Source organism: Dipodomys spectabilis, unplaced genomic scaffold (assembly GCF_019054845.1).
Source record: "Dipodomys spectabilis isolate Male_0828 unplaced genomic scaffold, ASM1905484v1 ptg000611l, whole genome shotgun sequence".
NCBI classification, from domain to species: Eukaryota; Metazoa; Chordata; class Mammalia; order Rodentia; family Heteromyidae; genus Dipodomys; species Dipodomys spectabilis.
The window spans coordinates 1,442,172-1,465,582 of NW_024871288.1; the positions used below are offsets into that span (position 1 = coordinate 1,442,172).

Genomic DNA, 23,411 nt, shown 5'->3' on the forward strand with positions numbered 1-23,411 from the left:
GAAGGGATGGTACTGCATGAACAAACCTGAATGAGAACTACCTACAGAGAAGGACGAGTAGTAAACAACCAAAGGCAGTCTTCAGCTGACACCAGAGAGAATTCAGTGACCCGGAAGGTGCAGAATTCTGTAATAATCACGAGGCAGTAGCTCCTCCGCATCTCAGTTTCTGATTAAGACCTGGGCCCTCACCAACACCCCAGTTTGAGGACTGCAAAAGACCCAACTAAATTGTGGCAGGACAACTGACCCACAAAAACTGTGAGGTAGTCGGGTGCTGGTGGCTCAGGCCTGTCATCCTTGCTGCTCAGGAGGCTGAGATCTGAGGCATGCAGATCAAAGCCAGCCCAGGCAGGAAAGTCCTTGAGACTCTGATCTCCAATTAACTACCAGAAAAACCATAAGTGGCTCAGTGGCTCAAGTGGTGGAGCTGAGGGACAGCGCCCAGGCCCAGAGTTCAAGCCCCATGACTGACAAAAAAAAAAAAAAAGAAACTGTGAGGCAATAGAGAGGGTAGAGTCTCTGCCTGGACAAGCCAAAGCCCTCAGTTCAAATCCCAGTCGTCCCCATCCCTATCTATCTCTCTACATATAAGTTTATCCTCACTGAAGTAATAAGGGAACTGGTTGGACAGCAGTAGACAGGTGAAGAATCAGTGCGCCTCTCAGCTGCTATGTTCATGTGATAGAACAGTGCTGGGAGGCGGGGCGCAGTGAGAGGCCACTGGGCGAATCACCACTGCGGGTCTGGGTTACTCAGTGGGAATGAGTTCGTTAAGTAAGCTTGGTCCCTGCTTACAGTGCTTCGCACTCTCGCCCACCTGCCATTCTGCCGCGTGATGCTGTACTTAACCACTCTTACCAGATGCATTCCCTCCATCTTGGATGTTCCAGCCTCCAAACCAGGTGTGGAATAAATTTTGTTGCTTATAATTTGCCTCATCTGACGTGTTCTGTTACCACAGTCATAAATTAACTACGACATCTGCTTAGCAAGTACAAAAAAAAAAAAATGCTTCCTGAGCACCACCTACTAAGAGCCGAGGAACAATACATTCTAGACACTGAGGATACAGTAATGACTGAGACTCAGGAAGGCCTTGCTCATACCGGACAACAGTAAAACGAAGGGCTATCCCATCAAAGACTGAATGGAGGGAGAAAGGAAGGTGCAAGGTGGAGAGTCATCTTAGAGGAAACAGCAACGTGAGCCTGGACGCAGAAGCCTGGCAAGGGCAAGGAACAGAGAGACTCTTAGAGGACAAGTCATGTCGGGCCTTAGAGAAACCTGTCATCCGTGGGGCAGAAGGTCTGTAAAGCATTCTTAGTAGGGAATGGTATGATCTGATGTACATTATTTTAAAGATCACTAGGTGTAGAAAACACAATAATGAGACCGCTTGGGGTGAAAGGAGTTAAGTAGTGAGGTATATTTTAAAGATACAGCAAGCGGTATTTTCGAAGCGCAAATGCAGATTAAGAATAAAAGATGACCTCTAAGTTTATGGCAATAGTAACTACATGAATACTGGTGCCATATACCTTACAGAGGAAAATGAAAAAGGAGGAAAAACAGACTTGTTGGGATGACAATTCAGGAAGTTCTATTCAGCCATATTACATCCAATGTTTACACTCATATAGATATGTCGAGTAAGTAACTTGAAACTCATGAGACAAACTAACTCTGGAGTTCAACATCTGACCATTAATGTGTGGATGATTTTCAGACATGTGAGGCAGCTCCAGAATGCACAGCGGCACTTAAGAAAGGTCCAAGAGACTGAGCCAAACCAGACTCTGAGTCAGCCAGAGCAGGAGCTGTGAGAAATCAAAGGCACAGCACTGCTAAGAGGTCACGTAGAGGAACACTGAGAAACAACACCTGGATTCCTAAGAAGCCAGTCACTAGTGATTTTGACAGGATAACTGGGAGGAAAGAAGTACGAACTGGAAAGATACCAACAAAGAATGTGAAAAAAAGATGTAGAGGTAATAAAAATAAGACTATCCTACAAAAGGACCTGAAGAAACAGTACAATGGACTGGGGAGAGGAGTTGGTGAATGAGTCAGAAAAGGAATTCTTTTCGAATTTTTATTTTAGGATGAGCAGTATCGAGAAATGCTTGTGTGCTGTTGGAAAACAGAAAAGGGGGAATTAATGCTGGGAAGAAGGCTGGCACTGTTAGTTCTTTTCTCTTCTTATTCCCCTAGACCAAGACTCAAGTTCAGTATGTGATGCTTGCTTCCGCTCATTAGCTGGCACTCTACACCTGAGCCATGTCTCCAACCCAAGAAAAAGGTTCCTGAACACACAAAAACAGAATCTATTGTACGTACAGAGCTTAAGCTGTAGAAACAAGGAACAGGTGATCCACACCAAGGGTAGAGTACATAAACGAGTGCTTACAGGAAATATCGAATTAGGGAAAGCCACTTGGAATGTTTACCACATATATATATTTTTTTAAAGACCAAATGCAAATTCGGTATTCCTTCCAAGATAGAAATACAAGGCTCCTATAAGCTTAGAAACAAATCTAAACCGACATACTTGCACATCAGGCAGAGACCTGTTTAGTTTTTGTTGCTGTTTAAAGTTCTTCTCAGTAGAGCAGTACCCACCTGGACTCTCCACTCTCTTATAGTGGTACGGGTTGATACAAACTTCTTTCTGCTTAGACCCAAAAGGAAATTCACAAGTATCCAAGGGCTTCAGCTCGTGGTGGCTCTGCAGATCGGGCCAGCGCCACACCCGGCAGTATATGACGTGGGGTAAGCCCTTTCTGTGAGACACTTGGAGGCGTCCGTCCAGAGACCGAGGGATGGTGACGCACTTGCTCGGCTGTCCCGGGCTGCTCAAGGCTTTCTCCAGCTCCTCCATGGCACCCTTTTTCTTCTTCAGCTTCTTCACCAAAGCGTCGACTGCTTTTTCTGCCCATTTCTCCTCCTCATCACCTTGCTTCCAGCCCAACAACCGCTTCACTGCTGGACTAGTAAAAGAAAACAAGCTGGCCATTGACGTCATTTGATATGAATCTTCAGAGACCTGCCTGTAATCAAAGTCAGCAGCCACTAAAAGGACAAACCACGGGCTGAGCGTCGCATACGCGTCCTAAGAGAAAGTTCCAATTAATGAGGGAAGCTGACATTTATCTTCACAAGGGCCACAGGCTTCTCTCATGGGTTCAAGTCCTGAAAGAGAAATTAAGCCAATTACATTCACATACATTTAAATCAATGCAACTGAAACTCTACTATTCACGGATAAGAGCAGAAAAATCAGTTCGAAGTAAAAAAAAAAAAAAAAAAAGAATGTTCTCTACAAGTTCCGTGACCCCTAACTTCCTTCTTAACACAAAAGAATTCACTGGCAACGCCAAATGGTAACCAAAACCAGTGTTCTAGAATTTGATTCTGAAATCCTTTCTTTCGTTGAGATTCATGTAGCATGCTACATCAGTTCTGAACATAGTATATCCTCCTCACAGGATCAAAGCTTTTTCCTAAAGTCATTATTCTTGTTGTTGTTGTTGATTTTGGTCTGTCATGGGGCTTGAACTCTGGGCCTGGGCACTGTCCCTCAGCTCTTCAGCTCAAGGCCAGCGCTCTACCACTTGAGCCACAGCGCCACTTCTAAAGTCATTATTCTTATAAAAATGTTTCATAGCCGGGCGCCGGTAGCTCACGCCTGTCACCCTAGCTACTCAGGAGGCTGAGATCTGAGGATCACGGTTCAAAGCCAACCCAGGCAGGAAAGTCCATGAGACTCTTATCTCCAATAAACCACTAGAAAACCGGAAGTGGCACTGTGGCTTGAGCGGTAGAGCGCTCACCTTGAGCGGAAGAGCTGAGGGACAGTGCCCAGGCCCAGAGTTCAAGCCCCATGACTGACAAAAAAAAAAAAAGTTTCATAGACTTACATGGTTTGAGCAAGTCATGACACTATTCAAATCACATTATTGCAATTATATTAAAACTGACATATGACAGAAAAAAATCTTAATTTTGTTAAAAGAATGCTGAATAGATTTTAAAAGAATTAGTATAAAATTCAACCTCCAAAAGGTTAGCTTATATTTTCTACTGTCTATCGGATTCTGTGCATTTCCACAGAGTGCTTCATGAAGACACTCCAGACAGAGAGACAGATGGCCATTCTATAGCACGGCACACGAGGCAGCCACGAGGGAATATGCATGTCTTGGCCTCCATTGCCCAGAGATGGAGCAATCCCTGCAGTTTCTTCCCCAGCCAACTACACACACCAAGCACCTAGACAGCAGGAACAGTGTCTAGAAAGGCAGTGTCCAGAACAAAAGATGAATTATTTTACCAAGACATTTTGTCTCTGACAAATTCTGGCAAATTCTAAACCATGACTATTGTAGATTGGGGGGACAGAGTTCCAGGAGAGAATAAATATGCTCTGGTAGAACCCGGGTAGAAATAGTTACTCAAGACATTATTAACTTATTCTAGGCCACAGACTGCGCACAGCCATGGCGGGGCTTTCAAAAATGATACACCAAAGAGGCTTCGTCTCCAGCGCTCACAGCTCTACGCACTCGGCATATGCCTGAGATCCTACAGCGGGCAGTGCAGGCCACGGACTGCTCTGGATGCTGACCGGTGACTGGCTCTCCGGTCTCTATGCTGGGACGATGGAGGAAAGACGCAGGAAAGTGGGAACCTACTCCCCGTCCATTTGGATGGAGACCACTCTGGTTTACCCAGTCCCTACACAGCACGACTTTTGCCAAGCAAGCAAATGTTAAGCAAGCAAGCTATGTTAAACTAGAAACACAACAAGAGAACCAACAGGTCAAAGGGTATAAGGTGTTTTGTGCTAAAGGAACTGTAGGCTGACCTCAGCTGAAGCTACATCAAGGAGGTAGAAAAAAAAAAAAAAATCGACCTTGTTTCAGATGAGAAGGGAAATTTCAAAGGCAAATGATAGGAGTAAAAATACATGCTCAGCAAAGCAAACAATTACCAGAGCAGAGAGACAGCCTCAAGAAGGGGAGCAAATCTGCGCTAGCATCCATCCAACAGGGGATTCATACCCAGAATGAGTAATGAACTCAAAGAAACTAAACACCAAATGAACAAACGGCATCGTCAATAAATGAAATCATAAACTGGAAAATTTTCAAACCAAGAAGCACAAATGGCCAATAAAAACATTTTAGAAATATCCGACGTCTTCAGTCATCAGGAAATGAAAATGACCATCATGCTGGGCTCCCATCTCCTCTCCGTCACGACGGCCAACACCAAGCACAAAAGCAACAGATGGTGGTGAGAACGGTGGTGGAGAGAGAACCTTGCACACTGGTGGTGCGCACGTGTGCAGATGCTACAGGTGTGTGTGGAGGTTCTCCAAATTCAGAAACAGAACTACCTTATGATCCACTCATACCACTCCTGGGCCTATACACACCCCAAAGGAGTCAAAGGCAGATACACTGAACACACCTGAACACCCAGGTTTATCAGCCAAGTTAGAGAATCAGCCCAGGTGGTCCATCAACAGGTGAATAGAGAAAATGCAGTATGTATATAGAATGGAACCATAAAAGGAAAATGAAATTAACCTGGGTGCCAGGGACTCATGCCTGTCAATCTTAGCTAATTGGGGGAAAGAATGAGGATGGTTGTTCTAGACTAGCCTGGACAAATGAAGTTCTCACGCCCCCTCTCCCCAACAGCTGGGGCTGTGGTACATACCTGTCACCCCAGGTACACAGGACACTAAGATGAAAAGCTAAGGCTATCAAACTAGGCATGGCGACTGCACACTGTCAGCCCAGCTGTGTGAGGATCACATTCAAACCTGCCTGAGTGGAAAAAGTGAGACCCTATCTCAAAGCCAAAAGGGCCGGGACATAGCTTCACCACTAGAGCACCTGCTTAGCAAGCACAAAGCGAGTTCTAACCACCATACTGCCAAAAAGTAAAATAAAATAAAATAGAGATGAAATTATGTAGTGTGCAAGAAAATGGGTAGAACTAGAGATGGTTAAGAAAAAGAAACTAGACTCACAAGGACAATTATCTTGTCTCATACGCAGAATCTAGATTTAATGGGAAGGGCGGGGAGAGACATGCAAGTAGAGAGAGGGAAGAACAGAAAATGGGGACCCGTAGGATGAAAGAGAAAAAAATGGGTGGAGGTGAACGTAATTATAATGAAATCCACTGTTTTATACAATACAGATGAGGGTAGAATGCCTCAGAGGCAATCCCTTCGTATGCTTTGACCATCCTTCCACAGAAACTACCTGCCCATCTATCCTTTCTACAGGATAGCTAGATTGTATTACTGTATCTTCAAGATTTCTCCGCATCAATATACAACAAAGACCTTGCACATTTAACTAATCCAACTTTTTTTAAAAAGTCACATTATATTATTCCTGCTTAACAATCACCTATTTAGTAGTTTCTCAAAAATCCAGTCTTTACATTTTTTTGCACTCAAATCCAGAGTCTTTACATTACTTCATAGGATCTACTTGCCTGGCTTCTTCATCTAAACTCGTAATTTTTCTAGCTAACTGCATTTAACTACACTTGGCCTTTTCCTGTTTCTCAAGTACTCTAAGATTAATTCTACTTCCTGGCCTTTTCTTTTAGAGTGTGTGTGTGTGTTACATCAGTCAGGTAATCAGTACATGTGTGTGTAACTGTATAGGTGGTGTACGCAGGGGTGACAGTGTGTGTGTGTGTAACTGTATAGGTGATGTACGCAGGGGTGACAGTGTGTGTGTGTGTGTGTAGCTGTAAAGGTGATGTACGCAGGGGTGACAGTGTGTGTGTGTGTGTGTGTGTGTGTGTGTGTAGCTGTAAAGGTGAAGTACGCAGCAGGGGTGACGTTACATCCGTCAGGTAATCAGTACATGTGTGTGTAACTGTAAAGGTGGTGTTCGCAGGGGTGACAGTGTGTGTGTGTGTGTGTGTGTGTGTGTGTGTAGCTGTAAAGGTGAAGTACGCAGCAGGGGTGACGGTTACATCCGTCAGGTAATCAGTACATGTGTGTGTAACTGTAAAGGTGATGTACGCAGGGGTGACAGTGTGTGTGTGTGTGTGTGTAGCTGTAAAGGTGAAGTACGCAGCAGGGGTGACGGTTACATCCGTCAGGTAATCAGTACATGTGTGTGTAGCTGTAAAAGTGATGTACGCAGCAGGGGTGACAGTGTGTGTGTGTGTGTGTGACTGTAAAGGTGATGTACGCAGCAGGGGTGACAGTGTGTGTGTGTGTGTGACTGTAAAGGTGGTGTACGCAGCAGGGGTGACAGTGTGTGTGTGTGTGTGTGTGTAGCTGTAAAGGTGGTGTACGCAGCAGGGGTGACAGTGTGTGTGTGTGTGTGTAGCTGTAAAGGTGATGTACGCAGGGGTGACTGTGTATGTGTGTGTGTGTGTGTGTGTGTGTAGCTGTAAAGGTGGTGTACGCAGCAGGGGTGACGGTTACATCCGTCAGGTAATCAGTACATGTGTGTGTAACTGTAAAGGTGGTGTACGCAGGGGTGACAGTGTGTGTGTGTGTGTGTGTAGCTGTAAAGGTGATCTACGCAGGGGTGACGTGTGTGTGTGTGTGTGTGTGTGTAACTGTAAAGGTGGTGTACGCAGGGGTGACAGTGTGTGTGTGTGTGTGTAACTGTAAAGGTGGTGTATGCAGCAGGGGTGACGTGTGTGTGTGTGTGTAGCTGTAAAGGTGGTGTACGCAGGGGTGACAGTGTGTGTGTGTGTGTGTGTGTGTAGCTGTAAAGGTGAAGTACGCAGCAGGGGTGACGGTTACATCCGTCAGGTAATCAGTACATGTGTGTGTAACTGTAAAGGTGGTGTACGCAGGGGTGACAGTGTGTGTGTGTGTGTGTGTGTAGCTGTAAAGGTGAAGTACGCAGCAGGGGTGACGGTTACATCCGTCAGGTAATCAGTACATGTGTGTGTAACTGTAAAGGTGATGTACGCAGGGGTGACAGTGTGTGTGTGTGTGTGTGTAGCTGTAAAGGTGAAGTATGCAGCAGGGGTGACGGTTACATCTGTCAGGTAATCAGTACATGTGTGTGTAGCTGTAAAGGTGGTGTACGCAGGGGTGACAGTGTGTGTGTGTGTGTGTGTGTGTGTGTAACTGTAAAGGTGGTGTACGCAGCAGGGGTGACAGTGTGTGTGTGTGTGTGTGTGACTGTAAAGGTGGTGTACGCAGGGGTGACAGTGTGTGTGTGTGTGTGTAGCTGTAAAGGTGGTGTACGCAGGGGTGACAGTGTGTGTGTGTGTGTGTGTGTGTGTGTAACTGTAAAGGTGGTGTACGCAGCAGGGGTGACGGTGGTTACATCCGTCAGGTAATCAGTGCACTTCTTTCTGAACAGTGCCCCCTTCCCTCGCTCTCTCCCAGTTTCCCCCTCCTGTCCCCACCCACAAGTTGTGTACTTCCATGTTCAACACAGTGTATCGTATCACTGCCGCACCTGTTCACCCTTTGTCCCTCCATTTCTGTGCTCACCCTTACCCTCCTTTAAAAACAAGACAAAAGGTACAGAAAACAACAAAGGGTGAAAAACATCTTGCTTCCATTTCTTGGAGTTCACGTCAACAAATACTATTTTATATGATTATATGCACACAGTATTGAGCCTTTGTGATCCTCGCCTACAAACATCCTCCTTTGGTCTCCCTGTGTGCCTAGAGACCTTACCATTTATCATGTCCCAGTGTATTTTTTGCCCTTTATCATCCAGTTGTTTACTTGTAGATTTATAGGAAACTATACAACCTATGTTTCTTTGGGTCTGGCTTACTAAGCTTAATATAATTTCTTCCCGGTCTTTCTAATGACCCAGTAATTCCACTCGTGGGCAATAGACCACAAACCAGGCCACACTAAAGCTACCAGCATAATCATGTTCATTGCAGCCCTGTTTACATAGCCAAGACATGGAATCAACCAGATGCCCCTCAGTGGACGAATGGATCAAGAAAATGTGATACATACACAGAGTGGAATTCTACTCCTCCATCAGAAAGAATGATAATGTCCCGTTTCTAAGGAAATGGAAAGACATGGCCTTTGTTCCTGATCTTAACACAGCTACCTTTAACTACACAGGCTACACAGTGAGACCCCACCTCAAAAAAACATAATAATTCACCATAAACAGATAGTATCTGGATGGAAACGTTTCACAAAAGATACCAAAGTAGCTATTAAATGAGAAAATGGACTCCACGGGGAGGAAAACTGAGCCAGTTCGATCTACTTCTTTCTTAGTAAGCAGCAAGCACACTGTTCTTTTTCCCCACATGCCAACACAGGCAGCACCATACACACAGTCTCAGTGCGATCAATCAGCTGAGCAACCAGGTAGAGGCCACAGGTGTAGATGAGCCAGTCAGTCAACAAACGGCCGAATGGTGTGGCTCTGCGGCTTCTCTGATGGTGACAGGCCAGGGCAGGGCAGGCCTGGCGGCCCGCAGGCTTGCCCCAGGGCCTGTGTGGAGCAGCACAGAAATGCAGGGGTATTCTTGTCATCACACAGCCACAGAAGGTGCAGCAGCAGCTATTCCAATGAACTCGGAGACACCTGTGGAGAATGGGGTGCCTGTGCTGACTTCCTTCTGAAGCTGCTCCCAGGGACAAGGTTCCAGTTTCTTGCTGAGAGGAGCATCACAGGAAGATGGGCCTCTGAATTTACACCAGCCCCGGTCAGGGCTGCGGCCCAGCATGCTTACCACTCCTCCAGAGCAAGCTATTTTTTATGGTAGTCAAAACCAAGGCTTAACAGAAATCCTTTTTATGTTTTTTGCAGAGGTTAGGGAGGGGGAAAACCTTAGATACAAACGCTGTGTCAAACAGAAGCACGTCACACTATCAAATTATTTCATAAAAAAATTAAGTCTAGCCAGGCACTGGTGGCTCACGCCTGTCATCCTAGCTACTCAGGGGGCTGAGATCTGAGGATCACAGTTCAAAGCCAGCCGCCAAGTCCGTGAGACTCTTATCTCCAATTTTAAAAAAGGCACTAGAAAACCAGAAGTGGTGCTGTGGCTCAAGCAGTAGAGTGCTGGCCTTGAGCTGAAGAGCGCAGGGACAGTGCCCAAGTCCAGAGTTCAAGGTCCACAACTGACAAAAAAAAAATTGTCTACCCATTCATATAGGATTCCCTCATTCTGAATTAGGAGGGACCTCACATTTAGTGAGAAGGAGATGGGGTAAGAGATAGAAAAGACAGACAGGCAGACAGACAGACAGGCAGGCAGGCAGGCAGGCAGGCAGGCAGGCAGGCAGGCAGGCAGAAGCAAGTGAGCTAGGAATTAAGCGAGTCTCAGTAGTCCAACTCCTGAACTCACACTCCTATCCCAAGTTTCCTACCAAGAAATGTTCTTTCCCTTAAATACCCTCTCTTAAAAATATACAGCTACCATACTACGACAGACATATAATTGTATTCTTCAACAGTAAAGAACAAAGTGTGGTGTCACGCCACGGGTGAGATCTACAGTGGATACCACCTACATGACTTCCAACTCCCTTCTGCCTCTCCCTGGAGAGAGCCGGCTCTCACAGGCTGAAGGCTCAGGCCCACAAGACGCCCCCCACCACCCCCTGCTCTCCCCCTCCCACCCACCCCCCTCCAGACTTCTCTCCTCCTGCCAACTGCAAACCCACTGGTCTTTTTGTTCCTGTGTTTCCAGAGTTTAACTAATTTGCTAGAGGGATTCACAAAACTTAAGATTTCATTATAAAGACTATGTTAAATGATATACATGAACACATATAGGCCTGAGTCTGCAAAGGTTCCAAGAGCAGGGCTTCCCGTCCCCTTGGAGATAAGAATGTGCGGCTACCATTCCAGCAGACAGATGTATTCGTGTCCACTTCCCTGGAAGGCCCAAGTGTGTGGCTACTGCAAGCTGACAAAACCACCAAGGACCTCATTATACCCCTCCCAGGAGCGAGCACAGGTCCAGCTCTCCAATCAGTGAACCTTCCCCTACCTCCCCACCCACTCCACCAAGTGATTACCTAACTTCGGTTAGGGAAGGTTCAAAGAGTGTGTTTATTAGAGCACTGTGTTACCAACAACAAAAGACTGTCTCACACCTTTATCTCCAGAAGAAACCTGGAATGGAACAAAACCAAAAAACAGCTCCCAAAGTCAGTAGGGAACGCACGCACGCGCGCACACACACACACACAGCCCACCACCACCAACAATAAAAACACAAGATTTAAAGTCTAATGTATTTGGGTTAAAATGTGAATTAAACACTCTGTAACCTAAAATGTTCACTCTTCCTATGTTAAGTCTGAGATTTAAATGAGAAAACCTACTTCAGTGCATCGTTCCTGCTCAGTAAAGGACAACTACAGGTACAATTGTTGTATTAATCCTGAAATTTTAGCAGACTTTAAATATATAGCTGCAGTACTTCAACAAATCCACAAACCAACTACCTGCTTTAAGAACCATATCACTAAGCCAGGCGTCAGTGGCTCACGCCTGTCATCCTAACTACTCAGGTGGCTGAGATCTAAGGATCACAGTTCAAAGCCAGCCAGGGCAGGAAAGCCAATGAGACTCTTCTCTCCAATAAATTACCAGAAAACCAGAAGTGGCGCTGTGGCTCAAGTGGTAGAACGCTGGCCTTGAGCTGAAGAGTTGAGGGACAGAGCCCGGGCCCAGAGTTCAAGCCCCACGACCACCACCAACAACAAAAAAGAACCATGTCACTTAATGAACCTTGATCGAAGAATATACTACAAATTAAATTACCATCTAATGCTTTTTTATCCTATTAATTTTTCACCACAGTGTCCTTCTCCCAAAAAGACCGTAGAGGTCTCCAGAATGTTCCAATGTAACTCAGGGCTTTCAGGCCACTGACACCCAAACTGAACCTTTCGATACTGATGCTTTCTTAATTATTTCTCAGAGCATATGAGAAACTATAAATCTGCAAGATTTTGAGTGGTAAATACTCAGCATGAGTAGTTTTAGTGAACATAAAGAGACTCAGATGACAGTAACAGTACAGATGTATGTGTGTACAATGACAATTATATCAAACTGCCACCCAGAACAAGGGCAACTCCAAAGTCACTGACTCTTAGGGATAGGGCGTCCGGATCTGAACGCACTTGTGAGGGGAAAGATGGAGCAGCTGTTTCTTCTTTCCCCAGCGCAGCTCCTTCCGGATGCTCCCCACAGCTTCCCGCTCCCTGCTGTCCTCTTCTTTTGTTCTTCCTTGACTCTTCTTTGTTTTTGCATTCCTCACAGCTTTGCCAACTCCTGGCTTTTGGTTTTGGGGACACTTGGCTATCACCTAGTAAGTCCTTAGCCTGGTATCAAAAAGAGGACCATTCAAGCCAGGCACCAGTGGCTCACGCCCCATAACGCTAGCTACTCAGGAGGCTGACACCTGAAGTTTTACGAATCAAAATGCAGGGCTAAAGGCCAGACCCAAACAGAAGAGCCCGGGTCATGAGCAAGAAAACAAGTTCAAGGCCCAGGTCCAGCACGCAAAGTCTTTTTTTAAATTTTATTTTACTGTAAAGATGCCGAACAAGGGGTTCGCATGACCTGAGTAATGCGCACATGTCTTGGAGCATCGGCCCCCCTTTGCTGCTCTCCCACTATCCTTTCCCTCCCTCCTCTCACTCCTCCCCCTCCCCCATGTTGTAAAGTTCATTTCCAATATAGTGTCTTGTGGGAATCAACAAAATCTTTTAAAAAGCTTAGAGGTATAATTTGCAGGAAGCCTTGACTTTCACAGACAATGCCCTAAACCGAAGCAAACAAACCCCTAAAAAACAGGCTTCAAGGGGTTCTATCTGCACCCGGGCGGGCGGCAGCACACCAGATCACCTAGCATAAGCTCCACTGGGCGCGCTGTATTTGTTATGCTTAAGAGGTGATATATTTAGCTATTAAGAAAACCCAAAGACAGTAGGCTTCAAAGAACTTAAGTCCTCAAGTTATTTTCTTTTGTAATACATCTCCAAAAAAAGCTATTGTGAAAGTCATTTATAGATGTTAAAATTTCCTTTCAACTGCATAATCCAGAATCCATTACAAGTTCTGGTGGGTTTTTTTGTTTTGTTTTGTTTGCTCTGAAGCCCTATTAAACCAATTTTTTAGACCAGTGTCAAACTGATCCCTTTTCTTTACAGCCAAGTCTTATTACACTGGTTTCATAAAGGACTAACCAAGAACTTAATACAACAAAAAGCACAGGGCCTAAGAAAGACACTCTACAGCTTAAAACCCACAGAATTTCCCAAATCTAAACTCATTAGGAAAAAAACACAGGACAGTCAGGTAAGTCAGTTCCCATCGGTAGTGCAGCACAGTTACAGGGGAGCGATGAAACTCTTGCAAACTCAGAACCACTTGGGAGGCCATAAACGGAAGGAGGAAAAGGAATTATGCCATTGTAATTTTAAAGTGGGAAAGGAAAAATGAAAGTATTATATTCTTGTGAATATGGCTGAGCAAGTAACAAGAATATCTAGCTCAGATAAACTCTTATGTTCTGTCCCACCTCCCAACACAAACACACTGCATGGAATTAAAAGCCTTACTGATGAGGCTCGGATGAGTGCTGGTCATACCAGCACAAACTCTGAGAGTAATACCAAACAGCAATATAACAATCTACAACCCTCAGTTCACTTTGTAAGAAAGGACTGGATAAAGCAAGAATCAGTAAGCCAAAAGGCGGTCGGGAAGAGACACTCAGCCAGCTGGATTGTGAAACCAAGAAAGATAGCACAGAGTAAGTAAGGGAATACGTAGTACTGAAGACAGAGCTAAGGACTCCGAATACTTGAAGGAGTTCTGTGTGTAGTACAGAGTTCTAGCTCAACAGAAAGTTATGTTCTAAGACTTACTTAGAGAAGACAAGAATGGCAACAAAACAGGACCAAATAATAGGCTAATTAGGTGGGCAGAGAGGGTAAATGGGAAGTATGGTTGCAAGCACACAGTAAGAATATCCTTAGCATGCTGCGAACATGTGGCTCATGCCTGTCACCTTACAACGCAGGAGACTGAGATCTGCAGATTGCAATTCAAAGCTAGTCTGGTCAAGAAAGTCTGTGTGACTCTGATCTACAATTAACCACCAAAAAGCTGGAAGTGGATCTGTGGCTCAAGTGATAGAGCACTAGACTTGGGTATAAAAGCTAAGGGACAGTACCCAGGCCTGAGTTCAAGCCCCAGAATTTGTGTGTGCATGCACACACCATACACCAGGACTTTGGCACACTGAATAGGTAAAGACAGAAAAGAGACATATGGAACATTTTGATTAAAATTGATTGAGAGCCTACTATTCATCAAACACTCCATGGTAGCCACAAGCTAGATTTACGAGACACTACCCACACTCTCAGATTTTGGAAAATAATAGGGAAAGGAAGGAAACAGAAAGTGCTATAAAAAGGTTCACAAGCCATTTGGCATATTATCTAATTTCACCCTAAATGTATTTCCATATGATACGCCAGAAAGACAAGGCAGGAAGGATGGGTGGGGAGAGAATGAACCGCAGTAGAAGACCAATAACTGGACAGACAGGAACATGGGTTAATTTTACACCCAGTGTTAAGAAGGCTTTAGAAATTAGGTTTATAGTTTGATTCTGGCTTACAAAGACCTGCTTAATGCCCCTTTAACTGATGTCTTTTGTGATTTCCTAGAGAAATGAAGTCAGTGCTGGAAAGAAAACCAGAGCAATAAAATTTAGAAATCTGTCAGGTTTCTGAAATTCTGAAAGCTGCCATCTGCAGACAACAAGAACCCAAACATCACGTAGGCATTCCTTGGTCTTCGATGAAAACCTTGCCAAATGAAGACCCCGTGGGAGGGACCTGGTGATGTAGTGTAGATGTGCACTGCTTGCCTTGCATGCATGAGACCCCAGATTTAATCCCTGGCACGGCAAAAAGCTAAATTTTTAAAGAGACAACCCCTCCCTGCAACACACACACACACACACACACACACACACACACACACACACACACACACACACAGGCTCACTCAGCTTCTCAGTTCAAGCATCTCCTCTTCAGGAAATCTTCCCAGGCCATGCTGGTTCGGGAAGTTCCCCTATTAAACGCATACTGTGCCCCGTGTCTCTATCTGTACTCCTACATTTATCTATCCAGTCTCCCCCAAAAGGATGTAAGCATAAAAGATGAGTCCTGTATGTTTTCCCTCTTTACTTTATACTCAATAGCACAAATGCTCAAGAAATACTTGTTTAGGAACTGAAAAAAAGCCATGTATAAAAACAACACTTGTGGGGCTGGGAAGGTGGCTCTGTGATAGAGCGTTTGCCTTGCCTGTATGAGGCCCTGGATTTGAATCCTCAGCACCACATAAGCAGAAAAAGCTGGAAGTGGCGCTGTGGCTCAAGTGGTAGAGCGCTAGCCTTGAGCTGAAGAGCTGAGGGACAGCGCCCAGGCCCAGAGTTCAAGCCCCATGACTCACCAAAACAAAAACAAAACAAAAACAAAAACAACTTGTGAAAGGAGCTCTGGGAATGGAATCAGGAATACTTTTCTCTTTGTACTTCACTAATTCCGCACTCCCAAAATGAACCTACCTCTGGGTGCAGGCGGAAGCACAGCACTTGCCTGACTCCTGCAGGGAGCTGCGGCCGCGGACGCATGACTGACAGCCGAGGATAAAGAGAGTACCGACAAGCAAGGAATGGGGCCAAGATGTAAGACAGCCAGGCTGACGTGAAGGGTCTCAGCCTTTACAGCAGGTAAAATATGGCCTCACTGCAGAAGCCAGTGAAGAAACATTTGCTGATTTACATGATTAGCGAATCACCCTGGCAGGTGTGCTGAGAATAATGGAGGTTTGGCGCAGGGGAGGAGGCGGTGGGGGAGGGCAAGGGTGAAGCTCCTTCGGAGCTGAAGGACTCTAGGTGAGAGGGAGGGCTGGCTGGGGTGGGAAGCAGCAGGTCTGACAGCCTTTGGGATTCGTGATGGGAGAGATACGGGTGCCAGAGCAGAGGAGTGGATGATCCCGAGGTGTCAGCCTGAGCAGCTGGAAGAGTGCATTTGTCAGGATGGCTGACAGGCGGCTAAAGGAAGACCAGGAGTTGACTTTGATATATGGCAGACATAAGAATAAAGTACTGTTGTGCATCATAAGGCTCTGATTTCAAGTAAGGCCATGCTAACATCAACAACCCAAACTCAAATCTTAAGGAGGACATTCTGACTGCACAGACACACACGAACCACCCTCCAACATCCTCCCCTCGACACAGCTCATACCCAGACTTCCAAGTAAACCCACAAAAACAATCCCTTCACTTTCTGATCTGACTGCTTCAACCCAAAATAAAAGACATCTCCCAAATCTCCCCCAAAGCCCTCAGTCAGCCACAACGAGATCTCCCGGGCGTCTGCCCTGGCGAGGGGCTGCCTCCACTCTCCATCTCCTGAGCCCGGGCAGATCCCTCAGGAACATCTCTGAAGCTTCCGCTCCATGAAGGGTGGAAGCTGGCCAACCTCCCACACCTCCAACCAGAGCCCCAGGTTATGCCACAGGTTTGGGAACCAAGAGGCTGCGTGAGGCCCCGCCTGCAAGGGAAGCAAGCCACTGCCTGCACACACATCCAGGGCCCTGACCCGTGTGGTTCTACCACCCAGAGCAGTCACCACCCCTGGGCAGGAACAGATGCCCACCACCCTAAATGCAGGGATCAAACAGCTTCCAACTTGCAAACCACAGCAGTACTGCAGAAGGGTGGCAGAGACGGAAAGCATGTTTGCACACAGCAATTCTTGAGTCAGAGATCCTATTTTCTGTAGGAACAGGAGACACCATCACATCAGCATTCCAACTACCATTCGGAGAAACAAGTCCTATTTCCTCAACTGTTACTCCCAGTTGCCAAAGGCACCGTAAGTTCTCAGGGCTAAGACCACAGCATAACCTTCTTGCCAGCCTTCTCTTTCTGTCCACACAAGCCTCTACACTTTATCTCCCACATCCAGACTCCTGCTTCCCAGTTTCTGATGTCTCTCTAGGCTTCTCCTGCTCATCTAAGTCCTCTAATTAAGCAGACATGGATCTAGATGTAGCACTCACTCCCACAGAGGCTGCGAGATTTCCTACGCTGCTACCACAAGTATGTGCGCGTGTGTGCGTGCACAGGCTTGTAGGCCCAGGAGCAGACACTATGCTGGTCAGTCCTCAGAGTTCTGTCCACTGTGAAGTGTGTCTCCAAGCAGGAAAGGCTAACCTGTGTGCAGTGTGCGCCCCATCCTCCCTCATGCTCCACCTCACGCGCACCTGCCTCAGAGGTCAGAGTTCGAGTCCCCCACGGAGAAGACCAGAGTAGAGTGCAGATCTGGGTACCTCCACTCCAAAGAGTGGGAAATGGCCAGTGAGACACGTAAGTGGACAGAAAATGTGAACAAGGGAGGAAAACCAGAGGCCTGGCCTTGAAAGCCTTCTGCAGCACCCCTCATCCAGGGAGCACACCAACCGCAGCAACAAGCTCTCAGGTAACGCGGCGCCCATGGAGGACACACGGCAGATCTCACCGCACCACGGAAACACAAGTGAACAAAGCTTGCCTGGAAAGCACCAGGCATGCTGTGAGATCAGACCTGAGAAGTGTGAGCCTCCACCCAAACACCAGCTGTTAGGCTCTGAGAACATGGTAAGGACACAGGAAGGTTTTCCATGTTATTCATTTCTTTTACTTTTTTTTTTTTTTGTCCATTACTTTCAGTATAACCAAAAGGGGGAAAAAATCTGTTACAATCTCACCATCACAGATCAATCCATTTCCACATTAGGAATCAAAAGCAAAACCTATGTAAATTAACAACTGAATTCCCATCATAGTATGAACTCAACAAGAGCTGCCTCAGTAAGGAATTTCTCCTTCCAATAGATCACCCCAACCAAGGTAAAACACAGGAAAGGCGAGGGGAAAAGCCACTGAAAACACCTGTTAGAACTGAATCACAACTTTCCCACCTAGCTACCTATGACAAAACACACAGACATAGCAAAGCTAGGTAAGGAAAACCTAAAAACCTCTTAATTACATCCTTCAAAGTTGTGAAACAGTAAGCCTATCAAAATAGGTAACCTTGAGCTGGTCCAAACAAAAATCTAATTAAAAGTTCTAAATCTTGACCCTCCATGTGGTGAAAATACCTTCAGATTCACAGGTCCAGTTAGAGGTACAGAGCATACACCGGCGGTAAATAGCTAGAAAACCCAGCGCTGAGCCTTCCAAGTACTATTACTCTACTAACTTTGGAAGTAGAAAGAGAAGAAACATGTCGTCAATAATGGGTCAGCGGGAGGGTAGGCGAGAGGAAAGCACTTTATACCGGGACACCTCAGCCTTTTTGTGTCCGACCTTCCTAGATATTCTTTTCTTCAGAGTATCTAGATGGACAGAGGTAATCATTCCTAACAAAGGAAAAGCTCTAAAGTCTCTTACCCCCTGATATCAACTGATATGAAGTGCCTTAAACACCTTAAGTGCAAGGTGCTTATCAAAAAGCACAGAGACCAGGAACACAGGTCCTCTAAAAGAAAACACCAGAGACTGATTAGCCAAGGAAATAAAGATCCTATACATCCTAATGTATAGTCACACTGGTTCTGAAATTCACCCAGTAGTGAGCTCACTGCCTGAACCAATATTGCTATATAAATACAGATCTACCTATCTATCTGTCTGGTAGCAATAAATACTGATAAGTAATTAAAGCAAGGGAGACTTTTCTTAATTCAAAGAGTATATAAGCTACTTGGAATATTAAAATATGTATAAAACACAATCAGAGACCATGTATGAAATGGATTCTTACATAGCATTTCAATGTATGTTACTAAGATGTACTTAAAAATTGGTACATTACTTTCTAGTCTTCAAAACACTAAAGTCTCTGATTTGATATGTTCCAAATCTGTTTTCGTCAGGGAGGGAAAACACATTGCCTCTGCTGAATGCAAAGGACAAAAAGAGCATCACTGCAAATCATAATGTTTGGGTTCATGATGAACACAGGAAACAGACAGGCTGCCCAGGTATAATTATGGTTGCAGTCTAACGTGCCTGCAGGTTCAGCCAAGAATTAAAACCCAGGAGAGAGGGTAAGCAGAATTCTCTTACCTTTCTACCTTGCTACAGAATGCAACTTTTAATAATACTCCTAGCAACAAGTTACATAACCAACAGTAAACAACAAACTGATTTCCAACCTCATTAGGAGCAACATTCTGCCACTGTCTCCCACTGAAATTAATAGCTGACTTTGCCAGAGGGGAAAGGCAACACACGGCCATCTACCCATTTCTGTGGCACCTACTGCCCTAAACCAGACAAGCAGATAATACTAACATAACAGACCTGTACAGGGCCTATGAATGTATCTTGTGCTGTTTTCCTACTGTGCTGCCCACTCTCTCTCTCTCAACTACATGCGGTCACATGGATGCATTACTAATGTCACAAGGGGCTAGGCCTGCAGGTCAGTCGGCAGCAGCACAGCGCTATCCAAGTCTAAGCCCTGCACAAGGGGAAAAAAAATTAAAAAGCTGGGGAAGCCCTTCTAGACTTTACTGCCTGTTTCAGCTAAGATCCACGAGGAATGCAATCACCAATGAGAAGTGTCTTTGTAACAAAGACTTACTAGCAGCTGCAGAGGTAAGAGGAATCAAGTGAAAAGGACTGAGGAGGAGGACGGCCCTGGGGATAATCAGAAGCAGAAATTCAATGTAAAAAATATGTCATCATACTCATTAGGAAGGTTCGGTTTTGGTTGCCACTGAGATGTTTTGTACTTTTATTACCCCCAAAGGTTGTCTTTAGAGGAAAAACAAGGTTATCAAAAGGATAAAAGAACGCAAAATGATTTGTCACAAATCCACAGGTAACTCCTCACAGGATCTGGAATAGAATAACTTCCTAACAATACTCATACCAGTACGTGTGAACCTGTCACAGTAAGTGCACACTAAGCGTTTTCCCACAACAGACACTAACTACCACACTGGCACCTGACCAGAAATGTTGGGGAAAAAAAAAAAAGGGTATTTGGAGTGTTACCAAATCTACTCAGCGTGTTCAGCCTTTCAGCTTTCAAAAGCAATAAATACAAAAACTAATTCCTTTGGGGGGGGGGGGGGTCAATCAGACACTCCAAGGAAACTCAAGCACTGCTCTTCTTCAAAAACAAAGACCCTGGCCACCCTTTTCTCTCACTGGCTGAAGCCAAGCAAACCCATCTCCACCACCTAACCCCAGCCCAGCTCGGTGGCTGGGTGAGAGCACCCGTCAGGCCCCCGCCGGGCAGCAGGAGGACTTCAGAACTAACTCGGCGGAGAAGATCGGGTAAACAAGATTGACTTTGCACCCCACCCATTTACACGCCAAAGCAGCCAGCAGTGCGTGCACACACACACACACACACACACACACACACACACACACGCCCCTCCAGCTGGTCAGGAAACACCATCAAGATAAGGAGCTGGCCCAGGGTGTTTCCAGGGTGGCCAGGGGCTCCTCCACTCCCAACGCCAGCCATCTCGGGTGATAGGAAGCAGGCAAACCACACGACACCCCCCCCCGCCCCCCTGCACCCCTGGACTTCCCGGTCCCCCAGGACTTTCTCTATTTTTACACCCAAATTTTGTCTTTAATGCTGTTTTCCTACTGAGCATGCTCAGACTCCAGGCGCCCACAGGGAAGTTTTCAAAGCTTCGCCTCCCCAACTCCGGGACACTTTTTTTTTTTTTGGAAGTCGGAAGGAGCTGAAAAAAGACGAGAGGGGGGGACGGAGAAGGCGGGAAGAGTGACCTCAGGCTTGCGCCTGGACGCAACAACAACAATAACAACAACAGTAACAGTAACAGTGAGAAGGGCGGGCTGGCGCGTTCTCAGCGGCCGAGGAGGAGGAGATCGAGGCCGGGCTGGGAGCCCACCCCCACCGCCCCCGATCCCCCCCGGGGCGAGGCAGGGCGGCGCGGCCGGCCCCGGGGTGTCCCGCGCACCGCGGGGTCCGTCTGTCCGGCCACACAAAGCCGGGCGGGCCCCGGGGCGGCCGGGCTGGGAGGCGCGGGGTGCGGGGAGGCCGGGCCGCTCCCGCCCCGCGGGCCCCGCGCCGCCCCCCGTGCCGGACGCAGGCCTCACGCCCGCCCGCAGGCCCCGGGGCCGCCTCCGCCCCGCCCGGGCCGGCCGCACCCCCGGGCCCTCCTCCTCCGCCCCGGCCCCCGGCGGCGGCGCCCACCTCAGCCGCGGTCACTCACCCCGTCGCCGGCCGGGCGCGCTCGCCCCCCCCGCCCGCCCGCCCGCCCGCCCGCCCCTCCAGCGCCGTCGCCGCCGCCGCCGCTCCCCGCGCGCGCCAACTTGATGAGCAGCTCGGACGCGGGACACGCGCACGGCGCCCGCTCGCGCAGGACCCGGATGACGGGGCGGGGGAGAAAGAGAGAGAGAGAGAGGAGGAGGGAAGAGCTGCGCATGCGCGGCGCGAGGAGGCCTCGCAGCCCCCCCCTCCCCGCGCGCTGCCTGGGCTCCCCCGACTTCCGGTCAGCCGGGTGTCCGGGCCTGGGCGCGGGAGGCGGAAACGGAAGGCATCGCCGCCGGCCGCTGGGTTGCTTTTCCCCCTCCTGGTTGTCTAACTCGAACCCGGAGGGCTGAAATGGCGTCCGCGTTTTCTCTTGCTTTTCCCCCTCTGGTGTGGTGTGGTTCTGTTTTTCTGAGCCCGCCGCCTGTCAGGCTGCGACCTGCGGACCGCGGTTCGAAGCCAGCCCCCCGGCGCGCTGGGGCAAGGGGGCGGGGACAAAGTCCCGGAGAGTCTGACCGCCAATCAGCCGCCGGCAAACCGGAAGTGGCGCTGTGGCTCAGCGGGTAGAGCGCCAGCCTTGAGCTGAAGAGCTGCGGGACGGCGCCCAGGCCCCGGGTTCAAGCCCCACCGCCGACCCAAACAGAAAAAACGCTTCAAGTGTCCGCCTTGTCTTGGCAGATGGTCCCTGGAACTCCAGGAGAGGCCTGCCCAGGCCCAGGGACCCCTGGCACATTCTCAGGCCTGGGACAGGTAGGTCCTAGAGGGGCCCATCCACAAATGCCCATCAGATCCCAACCCCCCTGCGGACAATGTGGGCCCCTCTCCATACCTTACCCCTCCCTCAGAGAGTCAGCCTTTTTTTCCAGAACATTATTCTGGTGCCACTTGGGACGTCTCCATGGGAAGGGCTGCACGGAGGACGAGCCCTTACAACGTGATTCTGGTTTAATTTTAAACCATCAGAACTGGTTTTCCAGGGGTCCACCCTGCATAGTCAGTGATCATCAGAACTGAAACCGTCTTTGGATCTTTTACAGCAGATTCAATCCACCAGTCCCATTATAAATCTATCCTAACTCTGATCATTTCTCATCGCCATCATCTTTGTGGCCTAAACCAGCCAGGGTCAGCTTGCGTGACACATTAACGGGGCATCTGCTATTGTCCTCCAAGCTCCAGCCCTATGTCTCTTCACACACACACACACACAAAAAACAAAAAAGTTGCCAGGCGCCAGTGGCTCACATCTGTCATCCTACCTACTCAGGAGGCTGAGATCTGAGGATCGAGGTTCAAAGCCAGCCCAGGCAGGAAACTGTGAGACTCTTATTTCCAATAAATCACTAGAAAACCAGAAGTGGTGCTGTGGCTCAAGCAGTGCTCACCTTGAGCTGAAGAGCTCAGGAACGGCGCCCAGGCCCAGAGCTCAAACCCCACAACCAACAACAACAAAGTCACAGAAGGTTCTGCACTCAAGTGGCCACAGAAATCTGATTTGGAGAGGGAGTGAGCCAGAGAGAGCCAGACGGTACCCATGCCCACCAAAGCGGGCAGCTGCTGTTGACCGTGTATCAGCAGGGGAAAGAGGAGGAAGAGGACCCAGTATTGCCAGATCTGACATTTCAAATTTGGACTTCTGTACCCCCCCCCAAAAAATCTCATTTTATTCATTCAGCAGCCATCCCCTCTCCCTTTCACCCCCCTCCTCCACTCCATGGTCCCCCTCTCTCTCTTTCTCTCTCCCCCCCCTTTAGACATTCAGGAGGCCAAACAAAACAAACCCATGGTCCCAATTTAGCCTGCTGGCCATTAGTTCACAATCGCCAGCCTACATCTTAAACTTCTTTACTACATCATAAATTCTGTGAAAGTAAAGTCTGTGCACTCACTTGGTTATTTGTTGTTAATTCAGGAGTTTCCAACCCTTGGAAGGCACATATTTCTGGAGCCTGTGTGGGTTTACAGCTCCCAGAAGTACCCATAACCTCTACCTCAGAGGATGTCATTTTTTTTTCCAGCATTGGTGTTTGCAGAAGGATTTGTTGGTTATTATAGGACGCAA

General features: G+C 47.5%; 1 protein-coding gene across 1 annotated transcript in view; it reads right to left on the minus strand.

Moving 5' to 3' along the window:
* Smad5 (SMAD family member 5) overlaps positions 1-21,342 on the minus strand; it is a 38,339-nt gene extending 16,997 nt beyond the window's left edge. The window contains exons 1-2 of the mRNA XM_042671313.1: positions 21,312-21,342; positions 2,626-3,195 (exon numbers count right to left, since the gene is read on the minus strand). Coding sequence (XP_042527247.1) covers positions 2,626-3,028 — 403 coding nt within the window. The 5' untranslated portion in view covers positions 3,029-3,195; positions 21,312-21,342. The remainder of the gene's footprint in view (positions 1-2,625; positions 3,196-21,311) is intronic.
* Between the last annotated feature and the right edge of the window lie 2,069 nt (positions 21,343-23,411).